The sequence below is a fragment of the Piliocolobus tephrosceles genome, chromosome 8 (assembly GCF_002776525.5).
Source record: "Piliocolobus tephrosceles isolate RC106 chromosome 8, ASM277652v3, whole genome shotgun sequence".
Classification (NCBI taxonomy): Eukaryota; Metazoa; Chordata; class Mammalia; order Primates; family Cercopithecidae; genus Piliocolobus; species Piliocolobus tephrosceles.
The window spans coordinates 5,914,051-5,933,793 of record NC_045441.1 but is presented as its reverse complement, the minus strand read 5'-3'; the positions used below and the strand labels follow the sequence as shown (position 1 = coordinate 5,933,793).

Sequence of the window (19,743 nt, the reverse complement as noted above, 5' to 3'; positions counted from 1 at the left end):
CTCGTGATCCACCCGCCTCGGCCTCCCAAAGTGCTGGGATTACAAGACGTGAGCCACCGCGCCCGGCTTTTTTTTTTTTTTGAGTTGGAGTTTTGCTCTTGTTGTCCAGGCTGGAGTGCAAGGCTGCGATCTCGGCTCACTGCAACCTCCACCTCCCGGGTTCAAGCAATTCTCCTGCCTCAGCCTCCTGAGTAGCTGGGATTACAGGTGTGTGCCACCACACCTGGCTAATTATATATTTTTAGTAGAGACGGGGTTTCTCCATGTTGGTCAGGCTGGTCTTGAACTCCCGACCTCAGGTGATAAGCCCACCTCAGCCTTCCAAAGTGCTGGGATTACAGGTGTGAGCCACTGCACCTGGCCCCTAATTTTTGTATTTTTAGTAGACACAGAGTTTCCCCACATTAGCTAGGCTAGACTTGAACTCCTGACCTGAGGTGATCCACCCGCCTCAGCCTCCCAAAGTGCTAGGATTACAGGTGTCAGCCACCGTGGCCAGGTATTTTATTTATTTTATTATTATTATTTTTTGAGACAGAGTCTCACTTCTCGCTCTGTTGCCCAGGCTGGAGTGCAATGGCACGATCTCAGCTCACTGCAAGCACCGCCTCCCAGGTTCACGCCATTCACCTGCCTCAGCCTCCCGAGCAACTGTGACTGCAGACGCCCACCACCGTGCCCAGCTAATTTTTTTGTATTTTTAGTAGAGACGGGGTTTCACCGTGTTAGCCAGGATGGTCTCAATCTCCTGACCTCGTGATCTGTCGGCCTTGGCCTTCCAAAGTGCTGGGATTACAGGCGTGAGCCACTGCGCCTGGCCTATTTTATTTCTGAGACAGAGTCTTCCTCTGTCACCCAGGCTGGAGTGCAGTGGTGTGATCACAGCTCACTGCAGCCTCAACCTCTTGGGTTCAAGCAATCCTCTCACCACAGCCTCCCAAGTAGCTGGGACTACAGGCGTGCACCACCACACCCAACTAATTTTTAAATGTTTAGTAGAGTCAGGGTTTCACTATGTTGCCCAGGCTGGTCTTGAACTCCTGGGCTCAAGCCATCTTCCTGCTTCGGCCTCCCAAAGTGCAGGGATTCCAGGTGTGAGCCATTGCACCCAGCTACTTTTTAAAAATATCGTTGTCCAGGCTGCTCTCAAACTCCTGGCCTTAAGCTATCCTCCTGCCTCAGCCTTCCAAAGTGCTGGGACTGAGCCAATCCTGGCCTGCTTTTTCATTACTTCCTTCTTCAAACGAGTCTGGGGAAATCTATCAAGACTGAGTTCGGTAGTGAGTGACAAGAAGGTCCAACTGAACTACAGTTTATGAAAACCAATTGTCCTCAGGTCAGAGGCATCCTCAGGTGGCCCAGGCCTGGTCTAGCATTTCCCCAAAGCCAAGGACACCTAAGCCCCACCAGCTTCCTTCCTCTCCTCTCCGTCTCCTCAGCCCCTCAGCAACGCTGCTGGAGCAAGAAGCAAAAATCACTGGTAGGGCCCCGCGAGATGACTCACACCTGTAATCCCAGCACTTTGGGAGGCTGAGGTGAGAGGATCACTTCAGCCCAGGAGTTTGAGACCAGCCTCGGCAACATAGGGACACACCATCTCTCCAAACACTAATAATTTAAAAAATTAGCCAGGCATGGTGGCACGTGCCTATGGTCCTAGCTACTCAGGAGGCTGAGGCAGGAGGATCGCCTGAGCCTAGGAGGTCAAGGCTGCAATGAAGCTATGATCACATCACTGCACTGCAGCCTGGGTGACAGAGTGAGGGAAGGGAAAGGGAGGGGAAGGAAAAGGAGGAAAGGAAGGAAAGGAAAGAAAGAAGAAAGGAAAAGGAAAATTATCTGTGGATGAGGGAGAGGAAGAAATTGAGTCTCGGATTAGGTATCAGGAGAGGACAGACCAAGAGGAGACCTGAGGAGATGCGGGGGTGATTCGGGGTCCCTGCGTGACAGGGTGGAGGGATCTAAGGCTGGGATGGAGCTGCTGACTCTCTCTTATACACCCTCCTCCCCCGAGGTCCCTTGCTGTCCACATTACAGGTGGTTTTGGGCAATGGGCGGCACTGGGAAGTGACAGGGTGCAGGAGGGCAGGGTTGGGGTACTCTCTCCCCGCCACACTGTCCCTCCATAATCACAGTGCCCACAGTGTCCCCATCTTTATATCTCCACCTCCCTCCAGGTTTGACAACATCCTGCCCTTTCCTGCTCCTGCAGGGCTAAGGGTGGCAAAGGCCTGGTGCCTTCACATTCCAGCTGCTTCCCTTTACCTGGTGTATTAGTCCGTTTTCATGCTGTTATAAAGAACTACCCAAGACTGGGAAACTCATAAAGGAAAGAGGTTTAACTAACTCACAGAGCCGGGCACAGTGGCTCATGCCTGTAATCCCAACACTTTGGGAGGCCAAGGTGGGCGGATCATGAGGTCAGAAGTTTGAGACCAGCCTGACTAACATGGTGAAACCCCATCTCAACTAAAAATACAAAAATTAGCCGGGCGTGGTGGTAGGCGCTTGTAGTCCCAGCTACTTCGGAGGCTGAGGCAGGAGAATCACTTGAACCCGGGAGGTGGACGTTGCAGTGAGCAGAGATCGTGCCACTGCACCCCAGCCTGAGTGACAGAGTGAGACTCCGTCTCAAAAAAAAACCCCACCACCACCACCAAAAACTGACTCACAGTTCCGCTTGACTGGGGAGGCCTCAGGAAACTTACCATCGTGGTGGAAGGGGAAGCAAACACTTCCTTCTTCACATGATGGCAGGAAGGAGAAGTGTGGCGCAAAAGGGAAAAGCCTCTTACAAAACCATCAGATATCATGAGAACTCACTAACATTAGAACAGCATGAGGCGAACTGCCCCCATGATTTAATTACCTCCCACTGGGTCCCTTCCACAACATATGGGGATCATGAAAATGACAATTCAAGATGAGATTTCAGTGGGGACACAGCGAAACCATATCATCTGGCGACACTGCTTTTAGTTGTTAATTGTCCTACAGTCAGAGGCATTCCTGGGAACCGCCTGGGGGCAATTGCGCCTTCCTACTGAACCTGACAGATCAGGTAGGGTGGGGAAGGGTCTAATCTAGAGATCAGGGTTCTAAAAGATACCCACAGGGGAGTCAGGCAGTGTCATTCAGATATGGGCCGGGAGGAAGGGGACAGGGAGTGATGGGCACTGAGGACCATGGCCAAGCTCAGTCCCACCCACAGAAGCTGGTTACTTCTCAGGCCCTACTGGCTGGTGCCCTGCAAACCAGGGGCCTTGTGTCGCCAGAACTTCTGATTTTTCAAATTTTATTTATTATTAGAGACGGGGTTTCAATCTGTTGCCCAGGCTGGAGTGCACTCTGGTGCTTCGACCAGTGCGCACTGCAGCTTTGACTTCCTGGGCTCAAGCGATCCTCCCACCTCATTTTCTCAAAGTGCTGGGATTATAGGTGTGACCCACTTCGGCCCCCTAGAGTGCTTAATTTATAGGTGTGAGATCCCGCATTAGAACCTGATTTTTCAATTTTATTTTTTAAACAAGAGTGGGACTCCTTATTTTAAAATGTTATTATATTAAGACATTTTAAAACACCAAGAGCCAAGCAACATCACTGTGAGGGGTCTGATTCAAGGGGTTGGGGCTGCATCCCTCTGTGGGACTAAGGTTTGAGTCCTCCTCTATCTTATTACTATTTTTTTTTTTTTTTTTTTTGAGACGGAGTCTCACCCTGTCACCCAGGCAATCTCGGCTTACTGCAACCTTCGCCTCCTGGCTTCAAACGATTCTCCTGTCTCAGCCTCCCGAGTAGCTGGGACTACAGGCGTGCACTACCACAGCCGGCTAATTTTTGTATTTTTAGTAGAGATGGGGTTTCGCCCTCCACGTTGGCCAGGCTAGTCTCGAACTCCTGACCTCGTGATCCGCCCGCCAAGGCCTCCCAAAGTGCTAGGATTACAGACACCGCGCCTGGCCGAGTCCTCCTCTATCTCTTGCCCAGTCAGGCCTGAGGTTCCCACAGTAAAGCACCAAGAACAATGGTGCAAGGGGGCTGGGAGCTGGGGAAGGGGCCTGGGCCACACCATTCCAGGTGGCAGACAGACCCTGGACTTCACCGATGCCAGAGCTCATCCTGACACCCCAGCTGCACCTCTTGGGAGTATGTGCAGGCAGGCTTGGGGGTGAGGGCCTGGGGGTGGCCGCTGAGCGCACCGACCCCTCCCTGGGCTCCTGGGGTCGCCTGTCACTTCTGCCCCCACACTGGCCATTCCCTCTGCCTGGACATCGCTTCCCTGCCGTTGACCCCATGTCCCTCCGAGTGCGGGCTCCACAACCCCTCTCCTCCCGCACTCAACCGCCACAGCTCACACATAAGACGTTCACCCCGCCCGTCCCTCCTCCCTCCCCGCCCACAAGACGTTCACCCCGCGAGGGCCCGGGGGTCTGGCGGAGGCGTGGACACCTGGCCCCTTCCCCACCACAGAGGTTGCCGCCTCCCTCCACCGTCCTGGGGTCCGGGGCAGGCCCCGTGGACTGGCGAAGGGGCCCCAGCGCGAGGCCTGGTCCTCAGCGGGCGCCCCCTGATGAACTAGGCCGGGCTGGGGTTCGGGGAAGGGTTAGGCTGCGGGACCTCGGGGTCACCTCCCAGACCTGGCCGGGGTGTCCAGGAGCGGGGCGAGGTCGTGGGCGCCCCACAAGTGTCGAGGACGCTCCCGTTCCCTCCCTGCACGCCCGGTCCGAGGCCCAGCTGGGCAAACCTCCGCATCCCGCGCTTCCCAGCTCCGCGCCGCGGCCCCCGCGTGACCGGAAGTTCCTCCCCCCGCGGGCGCGGGCGAGGCGGGGCCGGCCGGCGGCACTTCCGGTGCCCACGCGCCGCCGTCGCGCAGCTCCCGGGCCGTCACTTTGTGTAGCGCGGGGCCCGCCGCCGGCCCGCAGGTCCCGGCCCCGGTGTCCGGCCCCCGGCTCGGCCAGCCCGGCCCGCGCGGTGAGTGGGTCTCGTGGGGCCGGTGGGCTGTGGCGCAGGCGGCAGGTGCGGGCGGGCCGGGCTTGCGCTCGGGGGCGGCGGCGGCGGCGGGGCCGGGCTGGCCCTCGACGCCCGGCGCGGGGAGGCCGCGTGGAGGCGGCTGGGCCGGGGCCTGCGGGGTCGGAGTGGAGCGCGGGTCGGGCCTTCAGCGGCAGCGCCCCCGCCTCCCGGACCCCCGTCCGGGCCTGCGCGTTGCCGACCCCCGAGGCCGGTCCAGGCAGGAGGCGGAGGGGGCAGGCCCGGGAGGCCACGCGTGACACCTCGGGGTGCTCGCCCACACCTTCTCGGCCGTAGCGGCAGGGGCTGGGCCGCGGCCGCCCCCAGGACACACCCATCCAGGAGGGGCTGTCACCGTCTGGGTCTCTGCAGGAGGAGGAGGCTCCGGACGCCCCCTGGGGGGCGGGAGGCGCCCGGCCCGTCGCCCCAGGAGCCCGCTTTGTGACCTTGGGGGCCTTGTCTGGGCTGTCCCTCATCTGCAGAAGGAGTCCCGGTGGGCTGCTCGTCTGTCTTCTGCTGCTGGCAGGTGGGTAGGGACACCCATCCCTGAGATTGGATGGGGTCTGGGCTGTCCCGCGTGGCAGCAGAGGTAGGAAAGGGGCTGGGCTTTGGTCGAGGACCTGATGGGCAAGAGGAAGTGCAGATACCAGGAGGATGAGGCCCCCAGCTCTGCTTGTGTGGGGAGACCTTGGTGCTTGGTGTGGTTCAAGTGTGGGCAGGTCTGGGGAGCCAGGTGGGGTGGTGAGGGGGCTACCCTGGGGGACCTGGGATGGCCCCCCGTGGAAATAACCTGCACCAGGAGCAAACCCAGGAGAGTAGGGGGATCCAGAATCTGAGGACAGACAGTGAGGACCGTGGTGGTCAGGGAAGGAAGTCTTCCAGGAGGGCATGAAGACCTGAAGGGCTCTGAGGACAGTGGGGGGCCACCCAGAGGGATTGAAGGGGGCCAGACACAAGCACACCCCCACATCTCCCACTCTCCGAGTTGGGTTTCCCTGGCTTTGGAGCTTTTGTGGAGAGTTTCTATCCACTTTCAGGCTTTTTCTCTTCTTCCTCTCCTTGTCTCCCTCCCTTTTTCTCTTGGAAGATATCTTGTCACCTCCCATTCTAAATGTTGGCTGCAGCACCATATCCTAGAGTGCAGGACCCTGGTAGAAATGAGGGTTTGGGGCCGGGTGAGGTGACTTACGCCTGTGATCCCAGCACTTTGGGAGGCCAAGGCTGGTGGATCACCTGGGGTCGGGAGTTTGAGAAATGAGGGTTTGGGATGAAGTTGGTGAGGCCCCCTGTGGCCTCTGGTTTGGGATTGATGCTGATGAGGCCCCCTGTGGCCTCTGACCCAGAGATGGATGCCGAGGGAGAGGAGCAGTGTTTACAGTGGACTGGCAGGCTGGCAAGAGGAGGGAAAGAGTGCGGGACTCGGGGAGGCAGAGATAACCCAGGGAGAGTTGCTGGAATCTAAACTGCCCGGCCCGCTGTGGTGTGGTTTTCAAACCATTCTGTTCTGAATCTTGGGTTGGGGACGATGTCTGGCTGTGTTTCTGACCTCTGTAGGAGCTGGTCCTCCACCTTCTCTGGTCATCCGTGGGTGGACTTCTTGGAAGAAAGAACTCGGTGTCCTCTTTGGAGGCAGAGACTCTCCACTGCTGCTGGGGTGAGTTCCAATTCTAAGGGTCCCACCAACCAGCAGTGGTCAGCCTGTTCTGGAACAGGACAGTAGGGCCGAAATGCTGAGTTTTAAAAATCCTGTGTCCATCACATTGGCTGGTGACTTCAGACATTCTTTTTTTTTTTTTTTTTTTGAGGGGGAGTCCCCCTCTGTCACCCAGGCTGCAGTGCAGTGCCGGGATCTCAGCTCACTGCAAGCTCCGCCTCCCGGGTTCATGCCATTCTCCTGCCTCAGCCTCCCGAGTAGCTGGGACCACAGGCGCCCACCACCTCGCCCGGCTAGTTTTTTGTATTTTTTAGTAGAGACGGGGTTTCACCATGTTAGCCAGGATGGTCTCGATCTCCTGACCTCATGATCCGCCCGTCTCGGCCTCCCAAAGTGCTGGGATTACAGGCTTGAGCCACCCCGCCCAGCTTACTTCAGACATTCTTTTAGTAAGTGAATGCTTCTTAAGTGCTGGTGTGGTGGGGAGTCAGACATGAGCAAAGGGAGCTTCTGCCGCCCTGGAGCTGACCACACGCGGGGAGAGAGATGATAAGACAGTCTCATAAGTGTATTTTTAAGATGTGGTAGGTGCTGTGAGGGAAGAAATACAGGGAACTGTATCACCACTGGGACCCAGGAGGCTGCCTCAGAAGATCACCCAGGAAGAGGGGAAGAGAGTTCCGGGGATGGGGAATAGCACACATAGGGCCTGAGATGAGATGAACATGCAGCCACTTTATTCCAAAGCCATGAAGTGTTCTTCTGTTGTGTCCTCATATTGGTGGCCTGGCTCTGGGAGTTGAAAGTTGCTGCTTCAGGTGGTGGCCAGACAGGAGACAGCTCTGCCGGGCTTGGCATAGCACCTAGGCCCAGCCTGAATCTGCGGCCTGAGGCTTGAAAGAGAAAAGCCCTCCTCTGGGCCTCAAGTGGGTGGCGGTTGGGAAACCGTTGCTGAGTGTACCCAGCGCCCTGAGTGCTGGGCAGGGCCGCGTCCTCCTGGAGGTGGCGAGCGTAACACGCAGAGCATGAGTCTCCACGCTTCAGGCATCTTCACACGCCAAAGAGCTGTGGACACTGAGAAGGCCGGCTTCTGGGAGAGGCTGGAGGCTGGGGCGGTGCTCCCAGGCATAGTTCTGTGACTTGAGTCTTTGGGGGTCAGTGATTCTGAAACTGGAAAGGGGGCTGGAGCCAGTGGGGGGGCACAGGTGACCTTTGGGACGGAGGTGGCTTCTGGATGCCTGTGTGTCCCAGCCCTTGACTTGGGTGGGCCTGTGTGAATGCTCAGAGCTTCCTGGCTATTAAAGTGTGGATTTTAAGGCAGCTGCTCAAAGCAGTTCAGGAAATGAGTACGCGCCGCTGCTATGGTTTGGGTGTTTGTCCAGGTGTCAGGCTGTTCTTGCACTGCTGTGAAGAACTACCTGAGACTGGCTAATTTATAAAGGAGAGGTGAAATTGGCATATGGTTCTGCAGCCTGTACAGGAAGCATGGTGCTGGCATCTGCGTGGCATCTAGGGGGCCTCAGGAAGCCTTTAATCATGGTGGATGGCGAGGGGGAATAGGCATGTCACATGGCGAAAACAGGAACAAGCAAGAGACAGTGAGTGGGGAGGCGCCACACACTTAAAGACGACCAGATGTCCTGTGAACTCAGAGCGAGCACTCATTACTCACTGTCTCCAAGGGGATGGCCCGCCCCCATGATCCAGTCACCTCCCACCAGGCCCCACCTCCAGCATTGGGGATGACGGTTCAGCATGAGATCTGGGCGGGAACAAACATCTAGGCTCCATCAGTCCCCTTCCAGTCTCATGCTGAAGAGTGATTTCCAGTGTTGGAGGTGGGCCTGGTGGGAGGGGATTGGCTCATGGGGGCGGATCCCTCATGAATGGTTTAGCACCATCCCCTTGGTGATAAGGGAGTTCTCAGTTCATGAGAGATCTGGTTGTTTTAAAAGCGTGTGGAGCTTCCTCCCTCTCTCTTGCTGCCCCTTTGCCTCCCTCCATGAGTGGAAGCTTCCTGAGGCCCTCCCCAGAAACAGACGCTGGTGCCCTGTTGGTGCAGGCTGTTGAACTGTGAGTGAAAGAAACCTCTTTTCTTTATAAGTTACTCAGCCTCAGGTATTCCTTCACAGCAATGCAGAAATGGCCTAACACAGCTGCCTAATTGATAGAGAAGTGGTGGGTTACGGAGGGAGAGGTAATCACGGAGCAGCTTTCTCCTGTGTCCGTAAGAACACCCGGTGTGGTGGTCTGGACTGTTCTCATGAAGGCCACTCCGTCTTGTTTTAGGAGTTCTGTGGCAGACAGTGTCCACTGCTCGAGCTGGATGAACTAGGGTGGGCCCAGTGCGCTGTGTGGCCAAGTGGCCTGACATTCCAGGATGCTTCTGGGGCTCAGGGCCTCAGCCCCCGGATTCTGGGCTTGGCTCGCTGTGGAAATGGCCCTGTTCAGGCCAGAGACGCTGATGGTGTGTGTCCTGGGTGATGGGCCGGGTCTCAGGTTTATACCCAGAAAGGAGCTACTGAAATGGACTCATCAACTCTGTGACTCTTCCCTGCCCTCGAGACCCCACAGGGGCTGGTGAAGGACACGCAGTGGGGAGGGGCAAGGGGACCCAGGGCCAGCAGATCCCATCCTGCTGTGTCCATGGCCCTGGACCCTGTGTCGGTGTGGCTGCCTCTCCCCTGAGCTTCTGGGCTGAGCTGTCCCTGATGTCAGTGAGAGAGTAGGACCCTGTAGCCTCTGGGACTTTGATAAGTCAGCCCTTAAGAGTCTCTGATCCCCAAACTTGAAATGTCACAGGCATTTCCTGTCCTCCTGATGGTCTGGCAATGAGCCGTGTGTCTGCCATGCACTGCACTTTTCACAGAGCGAGGGCTGAGGGCACATGAAGGTGACGCTGGCTCGCAGCCCCCGCTCTCCCATGTCCTGCAGGAAGGAGCCTGACCTGCTGGCTTCCCGGCACCTGTCTCTCCTCCCAGCGCCGTCCTGCCTTGCAAGTGCCTGCAGCCTGTCTGTGCTGAGACTTCTTGGCGTTCCCTGCTGGCCTGGTTCATGTGTGTTGAGGACCAGGTAAGCGTCTCTTTGTTCTGTGTATCCTTCTGGCTAAACACGGGCCACCCTCGGGCTGTGTGATGCTTCCTTGTGGATAAAGACTGGGAGAAATGGCTGATTTACTCCAGGAAAGAGCAGCAGTTCACACCAGGCATGTAGTTCTTGGTGAAAAGGAGTTGAGACTGGCATCCTAGGGCTCACGCGGAGGGGCTCCTGGGGCAGCCTTTCTGGGTACAGAATGTCTTAGTGGTGCAGGGGAAGACCGTGGGAAGGCCTGGTCCTCCCTCATCTCCATTGCCTTCAACTACGTAACAGGAGGAGTCAGTCCTGCTCCCCGCGCCCCTGCCAGGCTGTGGGAGACCCTGTGAGGGGACCTGTGTGGTGTGCTGAGAGCAGCGCATCACTGGCGTCCATCTGCGTTTCAGGCCACGCGGAGGCTCGCTCCCAGGGAGGATGGCGGCACTCCACACGACTCCCGACTCCGCAGCTGCCCAGCTGGAGCGGGCAGAGGACGGGGCAGAGTGCGACCCTGACCAGGAGGAAGAGGAGGAGGAGGAGGAAAAGGGGGAAGAGGTGCAGGAGGTGACAGAAGAGGAGGAGGAGATCGTGGTGGAAGAGGAGGAGGAGGTTGTGGCAGAGGTAGTGGAGGACACGCAGGTGGAGGAGGTGGCCGAGGTGGAGGTGGAGGCGGACGTGGATGAGGAGGACGTGAAGGAGGTTCTGGCAGAGGAGCAGCATCCGGCATGGGGGACCCAGGAGCGACTTAGCCATGGTGGTGATGCCAAGTCCCCAGTTCTTCAGGAAAAGGGTAAGAAAAGCAGCCAGCCTTGGGGAGGAGGTGAATGGGGCTGAGGTGGGCCAGGCCAGGGACCTGGTCAAGTCAGGAGGGCTCTTGGGCAGATAGGATGGAGCTGAAGCCCAGCTTTGCAATGAGGGTGTTTCCAGGGCTCCTGGCCCTGCAGGCTGGGGGCTCAGGGCAGCTGGCCCTAAGAGATCTCTCCCCACAGGCCTGCAGGCCTCCCGGGCTCCAGCCACTCCTAGGGATGAGGACCTGGAGGAGGATGAGGAGGAGGAGGAGGAGGATGAGGACGAGGATGATTTGCTGACGGCTGGGTCTCAGGTGAGCTGCCCTCTCCGTTTGGGGCTTGGGTAACCTAGGCAGGGTTCCCCCTGGGGCCTCGGCACCTGCTGTCTGGAGACATCTGTTGGCAGCGGCCATGGCACTGGGGTCCCCAGGCTGGGCCCTGGCCCTGAGTTGGGAGGGGGCCACGGGAAGCGGCTGGGTGTCCAGCCCCAAGCCCAGGGGTGTGGTCATGCTCTCCTGGGCGTTGGGTTGTCCTGATCGCTTTGGCTGCCACCCACTCAACGGCACTGTGCACAGCAACTTCAGAGGCCTGGCTGTCCCCCAAGGCTGGCCGCTCCCGCACCTGGAGTGCCTGTCACATGTCCAGGGTCTGGGTTCCTGCTGCCCAGTCAGGTCAGGCGCTAGTGCCCATGCTCAGTTTAGTTGCTCCTGCTTGTCCACACAGGAGTGGGCCCTCCATGGCTGACGTGGCCGTTGCACTGGCTTGAGCCACACTGCGTGAAGAGGGGAACTGGGGGCAGGGCTCATTGTCTCCTGACCTCTGCATGAGCCACAGCTCTGCCCTATCAGCTGGGTCATTCACCCTCTTTGAGCTTGAGTCCCCATTCTCTGGCTGGGATCTGGCTCCTGCTTTCCAGGGCTGCCGCAAGGCCTGAAAGCCCTCAGTGCCATCTGGGCATCTGTGTCCCCCTGACACCCATGCTGGAGGCCTCAGTGGCCTCGATCATCTGTGGCTCTTTGTAAAGGGCTCCCTCAGCCTCTCACCTGGGGCTCTGTTTCCCAGGGGCTGGTGACGTTTGAAGACGTGGCTGTGTACTTCTCCCTGGAGGAGTGGGAAAGGCTGGAAGCAGACCAGCGGGGCCTCTATCAGGAAGTCATGCAGGAGAACTATGGGATTCTGGTGTCCTTGGGTAAGGATGGGACCTTTTGTCCCCAAGAGGCAGCCTGGCGTGATGGCTGCCGGGGGCTTAGCTCTCTGACAGGGGGGCTTTCGAATCCCAGGGTCTTTGCAAAGGTGGATGCTGGGCCCAGCCCACCTCCCAGGGAAGCCCTAGGACCCCATGGCCTCTGGGTGGGGCGGGGGATGTCACTGGCCAGGCAGCGCCCTGAGCCAGGTGATACACCTGTGGAGGCAGTCTGACTCTGGTCTGCGGTATGGCCCCTGAAGCCTCTGGGGGTGAGGAGGGAGAGGGAGGAGGAGGAGTGTAGGCATCTTGCAGGTGAAGGTGTTGGGGGGGCTTGGTGGGAGGAGAGCAGGGGAGGACAGGGAAGGGTTCAGAGGGAAGGGAATGCCTGGACCCTTCGGAGCAGGGAGGGGTGGGGAGGGCTGATGCTGGGAAGGGGGAGGTGGAGGGGTACTGAGCGGTGGCGCAGCACAGGCCGGGCCGTAGGGCAGCGGAGGGCCCACGGGAGCCGCCTGTAGCCGTTGTCTGTTCTCCTGGCAGGATACCCAATCCCCAAGCCTGATCTGATCTTCCGGCTGGAACAAGGGGAAGAACCTTGGGTCCCAGATAGCCCCCGACCTGAGGAAGGAGACATCGTCACTGGTGTCTACACAGGTGAGCGCGGATGGAATTTCGTGGTTTGTGCCGACAGCTTCTCGGAGCTGTTGTCAAACTTTGGTCTTCACTGAGCTCTCTGCAGACCTGGTACCTGGTGCCTCTGACTGCGCCTCTGACCATCTGTGCTGAGGAGTGAGGTATGGAGGGGGCTCTGTGGATATGGGGGTGGCCGGCCTGTGCCAACCTCTGCCTTTGCTGCCTGGCTCCTGGTGGTTCAAGTTCCAGAGAGGTCTGAGGGCTATAAGGTCCTTAGAGAACCTAGAGGCTCCTCCTAGGAACCTTTAAAAATGATTCCCTGTCCCACGTTGGAGCCTGTGAATTTCTTTGCATGTGAGGGGCCAGCTGTCAGGTGGTGGCTGAGCCAGGGCAGGCGCAGGAGCCCAGCATGCCGTCGCGGAGGCCCTTCTGATGACACAGTGCTAGCTGGTCCTCCTGCTTCTCTGCCCACTTGGCTGCTGTGTCTGGGAAAAGGCTCCCCGCAGTCTCCCTTGCTCTCCCTGGAGCATCGTGGGCAGGACTCTGAACGGGGTGGGCAGCTTGGGGCATTCTGGAGAGGAGGTTTTGGAGTGATGGGTGCAGAAGGCGTTCAGGGTGGTGAATTTTCCTGGAAACCTCAGGCCCAGCTCTGGTTCTGCTCCTTCAACTCTAAAGCTCCCTTTACTCATCTGAAGAAATTGAAGTCAACTCAGGTTCCCACTGAAGGATGCCACACTGTCAGTTGCGTGGAGGTTCTTAGTGGTGTCTGAGGGGCTCCTAGCATCAGAGAGCTCTGCAGAGGCCCCTGCCCCCCAGGTGTCTGGTTTGGGGCTGGGTGATGCCAGTCAGGAGGGGCAATGGGTAGACTCGGAGCACCGCACACATGTGTTTTCAAATGAAAATACTGGTGTGTGGTGGCTCACGCCTATAATCCCAGCACTTTGGGAGGCCGAGGCGGGCAGATCACTCAAGGTCGAGTTTGAGACCAGCCTGACCAACATGGCAAAACCCCGTCTCTACTAAAAATGCAAAAATTAGCTGGGCGTGATGGCGTGTGCCTGTAGTCCCAGCTACTTGGGAGGCTGAGGCAGGAGAATGGCTTGAACCTGGGAGGCAGAGGTAGTAGTGAGCCAGGATTGCACTACTGCAATCCAGCCTGGGTGACAAAGTGAGACTCTGTGTCAAAAATTAAAAAAGAAAAAGAAATAGGTTGGGCACGGTGGCTCACGCCTGTAATCCCAGCACTTTGAGAGGCCGAGGCAGGCAGATCATGAGGTCAGGAGTTCAAGACCAGTCTGGGCAACATGGTGAAACCCCATCTCTACTAAAAATACAAAAATTAGCCGGGTGTGGTGGTGTGCGCCTGTAGTCCCAGCTACTTGGGAGGCTGAGGCAGAAGAATCGCTTGAACCTGGGAGGTGGTGGTTGCAGTGGGCCAAGATTGCACCACTGCACTCCAGCCTGGTGACAGAGTAAGACGCCATCTCAAAAAAAAAAAAAAACCATCAGATCTCGTGAGAACTCCCTCATCATCATGAGAACAGCATGGGAGCAACGGCCCCCATGATCTGATCACCTCCCACCAGGTCCCTCCCTTGACATGACACTTGGGGATTACCATTGGAGATAAGGTTTGGGTGGGGACACAGAGCTGAACTGTCACTGACGCCTCCTCTCTGTGTCGTTGTAGGAGGGCCTTTCCTGCTGCCATTCTCCAGACACTTGGGGACCCTCTTGGAACATTTCCCAGGCTTCAATCAGGAGTGTTCTGGTTGGCAAGAAAGATCACTGCTGCCCCCGGGATGAGTGTGGGATGTGGGTGACGCTCTCAGGAGGCGAAGGGGACACAGGCCCATGGGGCCCGTCCCTCAGCATGTGGTCTACTTGTGCTCCTGTTCTCTGTGCCTCTTGAAGGGTTAGGGGTAGAGCCTTGTGCAGGCTTGAGCCTGAGTGGTTCCCTTTCAGTCCAGGCGACAGGACCCTTGTGGCCTGTGCAGCTGGCTGGGCCAGTGCTCCCTGCGCCCCCTCTGGCTGCTCATTGTGCTGGGGCTGGTAGGCCTGGGATGCCCCTGGCCCTGAGTGGGTGTGTCAGGGCGGCCTCTGAAATGTGACCCATAGCCTGTGTACTGAGTAGCTACCCTCCCCTGGTGCTCCCCACTCCCTCAGTGCTCCCTGCCTCCCCTGCATTCATTTCTGGCCAGCTGAGCTGGTTGAGATCGCTGGGGCAGGACAGAGGCTGACTGTGCCCAGGCTGACAGAGTTTGTTTCTAGATTGGAGTCTTGCAAGAGCCAAGTGTGTCCCTCTCTTGGGCTCCTTGATGAGTTGGGCCACGATGACATCTGGGCTCTGGCACAGCGCTCATCAGGACCCACCCCTCCTGAAGACTGCTGAAGCCCCCACCTGCCCTTCAGCCATGCTCTAGCCCCACGCTTCCCCTCCTGCCCCTCCCCTGCCCTGCCTTTCTCCTTACCTGGCTTAGATCCCCACCCTGGTTGAACTCTGTTTTCTGCCGGCTCTGGTCTGCACTGGAGCAAGAATGTGCCTGGAGAAAATTGTGGCTGTGGGTGCCTGCAGGCCTCATGTGGCTGCCAGTGGCCTTGGCCCTGTACTTGTGGGGCTGCCCCTCCACCCTCCGAGATGACCCCCTCAGCCACTGCAGACTGGCCCTCCTGAGGTCACCTGCCCCAGTGAGGGGCAGGACCAGTGCCTGTCCTCAGAGGAGGCCCCCTCCTTACAGACCTGGCAGCCTGGCCAGGGCTATGTAGCTGGTTCAGATCCCAGTGCAGAAGCTGTGCCCAAGAGCCCTACCTCCCCCAAGCACCAATGTGTGGGGCAGTGCCACCCTCGTCTCCCTGACGTTTTGCAGAAGGGAGGGCTGCTAATGCCTATGAATTTAGGTGTGTCACCCTTGTCCACCTCCTCCCTTTGCTGTCCCCCATGAGGGAGGGTCTCTCTAAGGCCATCTGAAGTTTGTGTCTGGATAGAGAAAGTTGCACCAGCCGGGGGAGGGGAGGGAGCAGGTGTTGGCCTCACTCAGAACTGACTTCCACAGCCTGCACTCCAGGCCAGGCCCTAGCGGATGGGTTGTCAGAGGGAGAGAAGTGGGGCTGTTCAGTCAGCTCACTCTGCAGAGTCGCCGTGCGGCCCAGGTCAGGTTGGGCCTGGAGGGCAGGTTCCAGACTCCAAGATGGGCAGAGGTTGCCCAGGGGTGGGAGTTGTAGATGGTGGCGCCTGCTGCCATGGGTGATGTGTGTGGGCTACACTGAGCAGCATCCCTGAGTGATGTGAGATGTGTGTGGCATCCCATGGCAGGTTGGGACCATGTCTTCTGGGTCAGGCATGTGGCTGTGGGGCCACTGTCTTCCCCACAGCCCCTGTGATTAGTGTCCTACATAGGACCCCCACCCTGTGCCCAGGGCAGGGCACTTATCGGACGTGTTCCAGGGGCTCTGCTGCTGGGGGCATTGGCTGGCCCCTGGGATTACCACTGCCTCCTGCACAGTTAAACCAGGGCCTGGGGATAGAAGCTGGAGAACCTACAGTTGTGTTGGTGGGATTCTGGGTAAATGCTCGGCATTGGTGATGCCGATGACCACCCTCCCTAGGGATCTTTGTGCATCCAGGGCCTCCCTGAGGGCCTTGGCACGCACCAGCCACTGGTGAGCAGGAAGGCCCTAGTGTGGGCTGGAGGGTGCCCCGCCCCTCCTGTCCAGTCCAGGAGGCAGCCTGTCTCCTGGGCACAGGGCTGGCCAGGGCCCTGTCTAGGGTTAGGGACTGTGGCCCAGCCTCAAGAGGAAAAGCCTTGGTGGGGATCTGTGGGCACCAGGGCCTGATGGCAGGAAAGGAGCATCGCCTGACATTTGGGGGACAACTTGAGCGATGACCAACAGAAAGCATGGGATGGACAGCAAGGGCCTCGGCATCTGCAGGGACCCGTGGTGGCAGCAGCACCACCCGACCCTGGGAGGTGCTTCTGCAGCCGCATCGCAGGTGTTTATGGATGTGCATTTCATCCTTGCAGCAGTCCCACCAAGTGGATTTATCCACTGGTGCTGTTACCGACCCATTTTACAGATGGGGAAACTCAGATTTAAGGCCTTGCCCAGGGTCCATGGCCAGTGCGTCGTAGGAGTGGAATTCACACCCAGGCAGAGCCTGGCCCCTCCAGCTGCCTTTTGAGGTGAAGCCAAAGGAGAGATGGTGTAGCATCCCGGCCTGGCCCCTGCCGTCCTGGTGGAACTGAGCAGATGTGGGGCTTCAGCCTGCAGGAGGGTTACTATGGTGGGTGCAGTGGAGTAGTGAGCCCTTGAGGAACATCTCAGCATTAAGATTTGAAGGGAAGCCTCTAAAGATGCCACTCGTGCTAGGGAGCAGCTGTGCCCGGTGCTGGCGCCTGTGGAGGGAGGTGGGGGAAATAGTTCCCGTGAAAGCCCTGAGGCCTTTCATTCATTCCCTTGGCACCCAACCTGCTGGGGTGGTCTCCCCTCCATCAGCTCCTGTCACCTGCCGCTGGATGGGGGGGGTCTTAGTGTTCCCAGTTCAGGACACAGGCTGTGAAGATCCCTGTAGCTACACTCTGGAAGCTTCTCCCTCCCTAGACAGCTAACTTTGAGCCTCTGGTCGGCCTCTGCTTTTGACCGCTGAGCCTTGTGGTCCCTCGGGATCTTCCCGGAAGCCTAGCTGAATGTTGCTAGGCCAGAGTCCTCAGGCCTAAAGGTGAGGTGCAGGGGAGAGGGACCGCCAGCCCCAGGGTCTCCTCTCCTCCGCTGTCCCCTGCGTTCTGGAGGAAGCAGGTGTTGGGCACCCTGGGCTGCTGTCACATGGTTCCTGCCCCAGTGCCCCTCAGCTGTTGAGAAACATGTGCCAACCCCTCCTAGTCAGCCTCCAGTCTTGGGTCTGATGAGTTGAGTTGTGGGGAGGCCTCACTTAGATCTAAAAAAGGGCTTTGGATCTGAGAGCCAGCAAACGCCCTTGGGGCCATGTCCCTGGAGTCCTGTTGGCTGAACACCCTCAGTCAAGGATGTTCCCATCCACTTCGACAGAGCCTGGCCTGGGGCAGGCTGGTCTCCCTCTGGGACCCTTCCCAGGGGCCCTGCTACTTCCTGGGAGCTCTCCTCAGAGTGCAGCCAGCTGAGACTCCCCAGGGACTTGGATGCCCTTCCTGTCCCACCCTCGGTGTCAGTGGTGGCCTATCACCATGCCATATGCTGGAGTGTGGCCCACCCTTCTCCCAGTTGTTGGACAGGCGGCCATGCCAGCTCCAGAGCTGGTGGGAGGTGCCCTCTCTACAAAGCCTACTGGGAGGAGGGCTCCCTGCCTACCTTCCCAAGTGAGAGGCTTCCTTGCTGCACTCAGGATCCAGGGAGAGGGGCTGGGAGGAGCCTCCCAGCTCTGGGCAGCTGAGACTTCTATGAGCAAGGCTGCACTTGGCCTGGGAGTCCATTTCTTTGAGGCTTATTGTACAGTAAATGCTCGTTGAGTCTTGGCTGGTTCCTGAGGTGCCGATGCGTCTTGCTACAAAATCGTCGTTGTTCCTAGGCTTAAACCTTCCCCGTTTGGAGGCATCTCTAAACCCAAGACTTGCATCAGAGCCTGAGGGTCAGATCCTTTCCAGCTCTCTGCCAGCCTCCCTACCCTGTAGGGTTAGGGCTTAGGGCTGGGGTGCAGCAGCCTTCCCGGACCTGGGGAGCGTTGCTGCCAAACGGGAAAGGGTGACCACTGATGGGGACTGGGCTTTTCTTTGCTGCTCTGTGCACAGAGTGGCTGTGGGTGGCAGTTCGAGGTAGACTCAACTTAGTGACAAGAAACCTTTTTATTTCAAGCTTACGTTTACTATAATAGTAAACCGAGAAAGTATCATGAAATGGGAAAGATGAAGTAACCCATTTTCTGACCCTTTTCTATGATGCCTGTTTTTTCACAGTGAAGCCAGGCCTGTGTGGGTCTGTGTTTTCCTGAGGCTCTAGGTCCCCATATGGAATGCATGTGGGACAAGGCAGTGCCAAGGCCATGCAGCCTGGTGGGGGCCAGCGTGCAACATGAGGGGCCACCCGAGGCACACTGGGACCTCCTGGGCTCCGACTTCCCCCCTAGGGGCAGGACTCAGTGGTCCAAGCTTATCCAGCTAGGTGATGGCTGAAATGGGCCAGTGCCTTGGCAGGGGATCCAGGTGGGGTGAGGACGAGATTCCCACACCAGCTGTGGGAGCTGGAACCTTCCAGATGCTGAGACTGTGGGGTGGACACCGGGCAGGGTCCATGAGGTGCCCCGGAGCATATGGGGCCACAGGCCAGGTGTCATCCCTGTGTTCCCTGTGACTTAGTGCCTGCTCCATAGACATCAGTTCCCTCCTGGGTGTGTCACAGTGTCTTTTTTTTTTTTTTTTTTTTTGAGACGGAGTCTCGCTCTGTTGCCCAGGCTGGAGCAATCTCGGCTCACTGCAAGCTCCGCCTCCCGGGTTCACGCCATTCTCCCGCCTCAGCCTCCGAGTAGCTGGGACTACAGGCACCCACCACCACACCCGGCTAGTTTTTTGTATTTTTAGTAGAGATGGGGTTTCACCATGTTAGCCAGGATGGTCTCGATCTCCTGACCTTGTGATCCACCCGCCTCGGCCTCCCAAAGTGCTGGGATTACAGGCCACCGCGCCCGGCCTACGGTGTCTTAGGTGTATCAGCCATCAATAGGAGCCCCACCGAGCCAACTCCATCTACATGCCCTTTGCTGCCCGCACAGGTGCCTCGGAGGGCCAAAGGGAGAGGGCATGGGTGCAGCTTGGTGGGAGAGGGTCTGAATGGGGGGAGGCTGAGCAAACCTTAGAGCTGACAGGCCGGGCGTGGTGGCTCACACTCGTAATCCCAGCACTTTGGAAGGCCGAGGCAGGTGGATCACCTGAGGTCAAGAGTTCAAGACCAGCCTGGTCAACATGGTGAAACCCGTTTCTATTAAAAATACAAAGAAAAGTGGCCAGGTGCGGTGGCTCATGCCTGTAATCCCAGCACTTTGGGAGGCCGAGGTGGGCAGATCACAAGGTCAGGAGTTCGAGACCAGTCTAGCCAATATGGTGAATCCCTGTCTCCACCAAAAATATAAAAATTAGCTGGGCATGGTGGCAGGTGCCTGTAGTCCCAGCTACTCGGGAGGCTGAGGCAGGAGAATCACTTGAACCTGGGAGGTGGAGGTTGCAGTGAGCCGAGGTCATGCCACTACATTCTAGCCTGGGCAACAGAGCAAGACTCCGTCTCAAAAAAAAAAAAAAACAAAACAAATGGCCGGGCATGATGGCTCACTGCTGTAATTCCAGAACTTTGGGAGGCCGAGGCAGGCGGATCACTGAGGTCAGGAGTTTGAGACCAGCCTGACCAACATGGAGAAACCCTGTCTCTACTTTAAAAAAAAAAAAAAA

General features: G+C 57.9%; 1 protein-coding gene across 4 annotated transcripts in view; it reads left to right on the top strand.

The window, feature by feature from the left end:
• The first annotated feature begins 4,832 nt into the window (after positions 1-4,832).
• ZNF316 (zinc finger protein 316) overlaps positions 4,833-19,743 on the top strand; it is a 24,696-nt gene continuing 9,785 nt past the window's right edge. The window contains exons 1-8 of one of the 4 annotated variants that reach the window (XM_026447598.2): positions 4,833-4,971; positions 5,380-5,533; positions 6,562-6,661; positions 9,464-9,733; positions 10,141-10,523; positions 10,723-10,835; positions 11,584-11,710; positions 12,245-12,358. In XM_026447598.2, coding sequence (XP_026303383.1) covers positions 9,549-9,733; positions 10,141-10,523; positions 10,723-10,835; positions 11,584-11,710; positions 12,245-12,358 — 922 coding nt within the window. In that variant the 5' untranslated portion in view covers positions 4,833-4,971; positions 5,380-5,533; positions 6,562-6,661; positions 9,464-9,548. The remainder of the gene's footprint in view (positions 4,972-5,379; positions 5,534-6,561; positions 6,662-9,463; positions 9,734-10,140; positions 10,524-10,722; positions 10,836-11,583; positions 11,711-12,244; positions 12,359-19,743) is intronic. The other 3 variants (XM_026447597.2, XM_026447600.2, XM_031935984.1) reach the window with 3 other exon arrangements.